This window comes from Nyctibius grandis, unplaced genomic scaffold (assembly GCF_013368605.1).
Source record: "Nyctibius grandis isolate bNycGra1 unplaced genomic scaffold, bNycGra1.pri scaffold_59_arrow_ctg1, whole genome shotgun sequence".
Taxonomy (NCBI): domain Eukaryota; kingdom Metazoa; phylum Chordata; class Aves; order Nyctibiiformes; family Nyctibiidae; genus Nyctibius; species Nyctibius grandis.
This window is the reverse complement of record NW_027167600.1, coordinates 419,103-427,692: the sequence shown is the minus strand read 5'-3', so window position 1 is coordinate 427,692 and position 8,590 is coordinate 419,103. Positions and strand designations below refer to the sequence as shown.

Genomic DNA, 8,590 nt, shown 5'->3' with positions numbered 1-8,590 from the left:
GACCAGAGATGGTGGGACCAGAGATGGTGGGACACAGGGAGATGGTGGGACATGGGGAGATGATGGTGGGACCAGAGATGGTGGGACCAGAGATGGTGGTGGGACCAGAGATGGTGGTGGGACCAGACGTGGTGGGACATGGGGAGATTGTGGGACACGGGGAGATGGTGGTGGGACCAGAGATGGCGGGACCAGAGATGGTGGGACCCATGGAGCTGGTGGTGGGACACGGGGAGATGGTGGGACCAGAGATGGTGGGACCAGAGATGGTGGTGGGACCAGAGGTGGTGGGACCCGTGGAGCTGGTGGTGGGACACGGGGAGATGATGGTGGGACCAGAGATGCTGGGACCAGAGATGCTGGGACCAGAGGTGGTGGAACATGGGGAGATGATGGTGGGTCCAGAGATGGTGGGACACGGGGAGATGATGGTGGGACCGGAGATGATGGTGGGACCAGAGATGGTGGGACATGGGGAGATGATGGTGGGACCAGAGATGGTGGGACCAGAGATGGTGGTGGGACCAGAGATGGTGGTGGGACAAGAGATGGTGGGACATGAGGAGATGATGATGGTGGGACCAGAGATGGTGGGACCAGAGATAGTGGGACACAGGGAGATGATGGTGGGACCAGAGATGGTGGGACATGGGGAGATGATGGTGGGACATGGGGAGATGATGGTGGGACCAGAGATGGTGGGACCGGAGATGGTGGGACTGGAGATGGTGGGACATGGGGAGCTGGTGGTGGGACCAGAGATGGTGGGACCAGAGATGGTGGAACATGGGGAGATGATGGTGGGACCAGAGATGGTGGGACACGGCGAGATGATGGTGGGACCGGAGATGATGGTGGGACCAGAGGTGGTGGGACATGGGGAGATGATGGTGGGACCAGAGATGGTGGGACTAGAGATGGTGGGACCGGAGATGGTGGGACACGGGGAGCTGGTGGGACATGGGGAGATGATGGTGGGACCAGAGATGGTGGGACCAGAGATGGTGGTGGGACCAGAGATGGTGGTGGGACCAGAGATGGTGGGACACGTGGAGATGATGGTGGGACCAGAGATGGTGGGACCAGAGATGGTGGGACACGGGGAGCTGGTGGGACATGGGGAGATGATGGTGGGACCAGAGATGGTGGGACCAGAGATGGTGGGACACAGGGAGATGGTGGTGGGACAAGAGATGGTGGGACATGAGGAGATGATGATGGTGGGACCAGAGATGGTGGTGGGACCAGAGATGGTGGGACATGGGGAGATGGTGGTGGGACCAGAGATGCTGGGACACGGGGAGATGATGGTGGGACCAGAGATGGTGGGACTAGAGATGGTGGGACACAGGGAGATGGTGGTGGGACCAAAGCTGGTGGGACCAGAGATGGTGGGACCAGAGATGGTGGGACTGGAGATGGTGGGACTGGAGATGGTGGGACACGGGGAGATGGTGGGACATGAGGAGATGGTGGTGGGACCAGAGATGGTGGGACCAGAGATGGTGGGACATGGGGAGATGGTGGTGGGACCAGAGATGGTGGGACACGGGGACATGGCGGGACCCGTGGAGCTGGTGGTGGGACACAGAAGACCCTGACACCATGTCCTCCCCACCCAGGCCAGCTGCTGGGGGCGCTGCCGCTGGGAGCCCTCGCCCAACCCTTGGTGGCCCCTGGGGACCTCGTGGGCCACCTCCTGGCTCTCCGCCCCCTCCAGGGTGTCCCCTTGGTCCCGTGACGTCATTGTCCCCAAGGAGAACCCAGAAGAAGACACCCCACCCCACCCCAGTAAAAACCATTCCCCTGGACCAGTTCAACCCTTTATTGGCCGGGCCACCACCCTGGTGGCCGCCGTGTCCCCTCCCCGCCCCGGTGACACCCCCGTGTCCCCCCCGCCACGCCCCGGTGGTGGCCTTGTCACCTCGTGGTGACCTCGGTGGCCCCTCGGGGTGGGGGAGCTCAGATCTTGCCGGGGAAGGTCCCCTCCTCGCGGTACTCGTCCCACGTGGTCACCTGGGGGGGGACACGGGGATGGTGGGACATCATGGAGGACATCATGGGGGGCTTGGGGACATCGTGGAGGACATCATGGAGGCATCATGGGGGACATCATGGGGGATGTGGGGACGTCATGGGGACGCCATGGAGGCATCATGGGGGACACAGGGACCATGGGGACCATGGGGGACATGGGGACACCATGGGGACATCATGGGGGACGTGGGGACACCATGGGGACACCATGGGGACACCAGGGGGACGTCATGGGGACGTCATGGGGACGTCATGGGGGACATCTTGGGGGACATCTTGGGGGACACCATGGGGACACCATGGGGACGTCATGGGGACACCATGGGGACATCATGGGGGACGTGAAGACCATGGGGACATCATGGGGGACATCATGGAGGCATCATGGGGGACACAGGGACCATGGGGACCATGGGGGATGTGGGGACACCATGAGGACATCATGGGGACATCATGGGGACCACCCTGGGGACACCTGAGGACCCTGGGGACACCCTGGGGACACCGAGGACCCTGGGGACACCCTGGGGACACCAGAGGAGACCTGAGGACTCTGGGGACACTCTGGGGACACCATGGAGACCCTGGGGACACCCAAGGGGACCTGAGGACCATGGGGACACCCTGGGGACACCCTGGGGGACCTGAGGACCATGGGGACACCCTGGGGGACCTGAGGACCATGGGGACACCATGATGACACCCTGGGGACACCCTGGGGACACTGAGGACCATGAGGACACCCTGGGGACACCGTGGTGACACCATGGGGACACCATGGGGACCATGGGGACACCCTGGGGACATCAAGGACCATGGGGACACGCTGGTGACACCGTGGTGACACCATGGGGACACCTGAAGACCACGGGGACACCCTGGGGACACCAAGGACCGTGGGGACACCTGAGAACCCTGGGGACACCGTGGGGGATCTGAGGACCATGGGGACACCCTGGGGACACCATGGAGACCCTGGGGACACCCAAGGGGACCTGAGGACCATGGGGACACCGTGGGGACACCATGGGGACACCTGAAGACCATGGGGACACCCTGGGGACACCGAGGACTCGTGGGGACACCTGAGAACCCTGGGGACACCGTGGGGGATCTGAGGACCATGGGGACACTCTGGGGACACCATGGAGACCCTGGGGACACCCAAGGGGACCTGAGGACCATGGGGACACCCTGGGGACACCATGGGGGACCTGAGGACCATGGGGACACCATGAGGGACCTGAGGACCATGGGGACACCATGATGACACCCTGGGGACACCCTGGGGACACTGAGGACCATGGGGACACCATGATGACACCCTGGGGACACCCTGGGGACACTGAGGACCATGAGGACACCCTGGGGGACCTGAGGACCATGGGGACACCATGGAGTCACCTGAGGGACCTGAGCACCATGGGGACACTGTGGGGACACCTGAGGACCACGAGGCCACTCTGGGGACACCATGGAGCCACCATGGGGCCACCAAGGACCATGGGGACACCCTGGGGACACCGTGGGGGACACTGAGGACCACGAGGACACTCTGGGGACACCATGGGGACACCAAGGACCATGAGGACACCCTGGGGACATTGTGGGGACACCGTGGAGGACCTGAGGACCATGGGGACACTGTGGGGACACCTGAGAACCCTGGGGACACCCTGGGGACATCAGAGGAGACCTGAGGACTCTGGGGACACTCTGGGGACACCATGGAGACCATGGGGACACCCAAGGGCACCTGAGGACCATGGGGACACCCTGGGGACACCATGGGGGACCTGAGGACCATGGGGACACCATGATGACACCCTGGGGACACCCTGGGGACACTGAGGACCATGAGGACACCCTGGGGACACCGTGGGGACACCCTGGGGACACCATGGAGACCCTGGGGACACCCAAGGGGACCTGAGGACCATGGGGACACCCTGGGGACACCATGGGGACACCTGAAGACCACGGGGACACCCTGGGGACACCAAGGACTCGTGGGGACACCTGAGAACCCTGGGGACACCGTGGGGGATCTGAGGACCATGGGGACACCCTGGGGACACCATGGAGACCCTGGGGACACCCAAGGGGACACCATGGGGGACCTGAGGACCATGGGGACACCATGATGACACCCTGGGGACACCCTGGGGACACTGAGGACCATGAGGCCACTCTGGGGACACCATGGGGACACCATGGGGACACCAAGGACCATGGGGACACCCTGGGGACACTCTGGGGACCTCAGGACCATGGGGACACCCTGGGGACACCGTGGGGACACCAGGGACCATGGGGACATCGTGGGGACATCAAGGACCATGGGGACACCCTGGGGACACCGTGGGGACACCATGGTGGACACTGAGGACCACGAGGACACTCTGGGGACACTGTGGTGACACCGGGGACCATGGGGACACCCTGGGGACATCAGAGGAGACCTGAGGACTCTGGGGACACTCTGGGGACACCATGGAGACCCTGGGGACACCCAAGGGGACCTGAGGACCATGGGGACACCCTGGGGACACCCTGGGGGACCTGAGGACCATGGGGACACCATGATGACACCCTGGGGACACCCTGGGGACACTGAGGACCATGAGGACACCCTGGGGACACCGTGGGGACACCCTGGGGACACCATGGGGACCATGGGGACACCCTGGGGACATCAAGGACCATGGGGACACCCTGGTGACACCGTGGGGACACCCTGGGGACACCTGAAGACCACGGGGACACCCTGGGGACACCGAGGACTCGTGGGGACACCTGAGAACCCTGGGGACACCGTGGGGGATCTGAGGACCACGGGGACACTCTGGGGACACCCTGGGGACACCGAGGTCACCCTGGTGGCCCCGTGGTGGCCCCGTGGTGGCCCAGGAGGTGCCACTCACCCACTCGGTGGGACACAGGGACTTGTAGACGCGATAGTACCACTGGCAGGGGGTGGCATCGGCGCCCTTGGCCGCCATGGCCTTCTGGCAGCGGTGGTAGTCTGGGGACAAGAGGGGACATCAGGGGACACTGGGGGACACTGGGGACACTGGGGATACTGGGGACACTGGGGACATTGGGGACACTGGGGGAACTGGGGAGACTGGGGAGACTGGGGAAACTGGGGGACACGGGGGAAACTGGGGACAAGAGGGGACATCAGGGGACATCAGGGGACAGGAGGGGACAGTGGGGGACACTGGGGACATCAGGGGACATCAGGGGACATCGGGGGACACTGGGGGCACTGGGGGGCACTGGGGGGCACTGGGGGGCACTGGGGACACGGGGGGACACAGGTGACACTGGGGACATCAGTGGACACGAGGGGACACTGAGGACATCAGGGGGCACTGGGGACACTGGGGGGCACTGGGGACACTGGGGGGCACTGGGGGGCACTGGGGACAAGAGGGGACATTAGGGGACACTGGGGGACACTGGGGGACACTGGGGGACACGGGACACTGGGGACACTGGGGATACTGGGGACACTGGGGGGCACTGGGGACTCTGGGGGACACTGGGGGGCACTGGGGACACTGGGGGACAGTGGGGGGCACTGGGGGACACGGGGGAAACTGGGGACAAGAGGGGACACTGGGGACACTGGGGGACACTGGGGGACACTGGGGACACTGGGGGACATTGGGGACAAGAGGGGACATCAGGGGACACTGGGGACACTGGGGACACTGGGGGGACATGGGGATACTGGGGGGACATGGGGATACTGGGGGACACTGGGGACAAGAGGGGACATTAGGGGACACGGGGGGACATGGGGGGCACTGGGGACACGGGGGGACACGGGGGGACAGTGGGGGATACTGGGGACACTGGGGGACACTGGGGGACACTGGGGGGATACTGGGGACACTGGGGGACATTCGGCGACACTGGGGGACAGTGGGGGACATGGGGGGACACTGGGGGGACACTGGGGGCACTGGGGACACGGGGGGACAAGAGGGGACATCAGGGGACATGGGGGACACTGGGGGACACTGGGGGACACTGGGGGACAAGAGGGGACAAGAGGGGACAAGAGGGGACATCAGGGGACATCGGGGGACACTGGGGGCACTGGGGGCACTGGGGGGCACTGGGGGATACTGGGGACATTGGGGAGACTGGGGAGACTGGGGACACGGGGGGACACGGGGGGGCACGGGGGACACTGGGGGACATTGAGGGACATTGGGGGACACTGGGGGACAAGAGGGGACATCAGGGGACATCGGGGGGCACTGGGGGGCACTGGGGAGACTGGGGAAACTGGGGGGCACTGGGGAGACTGGGGGACACTGGGGGACACGGGGGGACACGGGGGAAACTGGGGACAAGAGGGGACATCAGGGGACATCGGGGGGCACTGGGGACACTGGGGGCACTGGGGGGCACTGGGGGATACTGGGGACATTGGGGGGCACTGGGGGACACTGGGGGACACTGGGGACAAGAGGGGACATCAGGGGACATCAGGGGCACTGGGGGACACGGGGGAAACTGGGGACAAGAGGGGACATCAGGGGACATGGGGGCACTGGGGAGCACTGGGGGACACTGGGGGGACATGGGGATACTGGGGGATACTGGGGGACACTGGGGACATCAGGGGGACAGTGGGGGGCAGTGGGGGGCAGTGGGGGGCAGTGGGGACAGTGGGGACAGTGGGGACAGTGGGGACAAGAGGGGACATCGGGGGACATCGGGGGGCACTGGGGACATCGGGGGGCACTGGGGGGCACTGGGGGGCACTGGGGACAAGAGGGGACATCAGGGGACATCAGGGGACATCGGGGGGCACTGGGGGGCACTGGGGACATCGGGGGGCACTGGGGGGCACTGGGGGGCACTGGGGACAAGAGGGGACATCAGGGGACATCGGGGGGCACTGGGGGGCACTGGGGACACTGGGGACACTGGGGACACTGGGGACACTGGGGGACACTGGGGACATCAGGGACACTGGGGGGACACTGGGGGACACTGGGGGACACGGGGGGACAGTGGGGACAGTGGGGACATGGGGGACACTGGGGGACACGGGGGGACACGGGGGGACACGGGGGGACACGGGGGGACACGGGGGGATACTGGCGACACTGGGGACATTGGGGACACTGGGGACACTGGGGACACTGGGGAATACTGGGGGATACTGGGGGATACTGGGGGATACTGGGGGATACTGGGGGATACTGGGAGGAGGGGGCGTCACCCAGGTAGTTCTGCCAGCAGTTCTTGGTCTGGTTCTGGTTGGGGAAGCGGCTGTCGAACGGCGCCGTCTTGTAGCGCTTCAGCTTGGCCTGGATGTCCTCTGCCATGGCTGTAGGGTCATTAACGAGCTAATTAACATCCTCATAATTAATTAATATCCTCCTGATGATAATTAATCAATTTATGAATAATTAATTTAGTCGGTGAATTATTAATCCCCTTCAGAGCGAAGGGGAAGGGGGAAAGAGTGAGGGGAGGGAGGCTGGCAAGGGGTAATTAACCCCCCCGAACTAATTAATGAGTTAATTAACACGCCCCAGGATTAATTAATACTCTCTCAATATTAATTAATTGGTTTATGAATAATTAATTTTATCTCTGAGTAATTAATCCCCTTCACAACGACAAGAGCGACGAGGAAAGAGGCAGAGATTGAGGGGAGGGAGCCCGCAGGGGTATATTAGTTAAGGGATAATTAACCCCCCCCAGAACTAATTAACGAGTTAATTAACACCCCCAGGATTAATTAATAACCTTCTGATAATAATTAATCGATTTATGGGTAATTAATTTGATCGGTGAATAATTAGTCCCCTTCAGAACGACAAGAGCGATGGGGAACCAGGGAGAGATTGAGGGGAGGGAGCCTGGCAAACGTATGTTAATTAAGGGATAATTAACCCCCCCACAACTAATTAACACCCCCACAGGATTAATTAATAACCTCCTGATAATAATTAATTGATTTATGAATAGTTAATTTAGTCAGGGAATAATTCATTCCCTTCACAACAACAAGAGCGATGAAGAAAGAAAGAAAGATTGAGAGGAGGGAGGCTGGCAGGGGGTAATTAACCCCCCCAGAACTAATTAACAAGTTAATTAACACCCCCAGGGTTAATTAATAACGTCTTTATAATAATTAATTGGTTTATGAATAATTAATTTTATCTCTGAGTAATTAATCCCCTTCACAATGACAAGAGCGACGAGGAAAGAAGGAAAGATTGAGGGGTGGGAGCCTGGCAAAGGTATGTTAATTAAGAGATAATTAACCCCCCCGAACTAATTAACACCCCACAGGACTAATTAACAACCTCCCAATAATAATTAACGGATTTATGGGTAATTAATTTAATCTCTGAATAATTAATCCCCTTCCGAATGACGAGAGTGATGGGGAAAGGGGTAAGATAATGGGAGGGAGCCTGGCACAGGATAATTAACAGGGTAATTAACCCTCCCCCAAACTAATTAACACCCCACAGGACTAATTAATATCCTCCTGATAATAATTAATCTATTT

General features: G+C 61.4%; 1 protein-coding gene across 1 annotated transcript; it reads right to left on the bottom strand.

The window, feature by feature from the left end:
• Window positions 1-1,810: 1,810 nt before the first annotated feature.
• Window positions 1,811-7,393, bottom strand: COX6B1 (cytochrome c oxidase subunit 6B1). The gene is made up of 3 exons (XM_068424730.1): window positions 7,286-7,393; window positions 4,962-5,062; window positions 1,811-2,016 (listed from the first exon to the last, which is right to left on the bottom strand). The coding sequence occupies exons 1-3, from the start codon at window positions 7,389-7,391 to the stop codon at window positions 1,963-1,965; spliced, it is 261 nt and encodes an 86-aa protein (XP_068280831.1). The 5' UTR covers window positions 7,392-7,393; the 3' UTR covers window positions 1,811-1,962.
• Window positions 7,394-8,590: the final 1,197 nt, after the last annotated feature.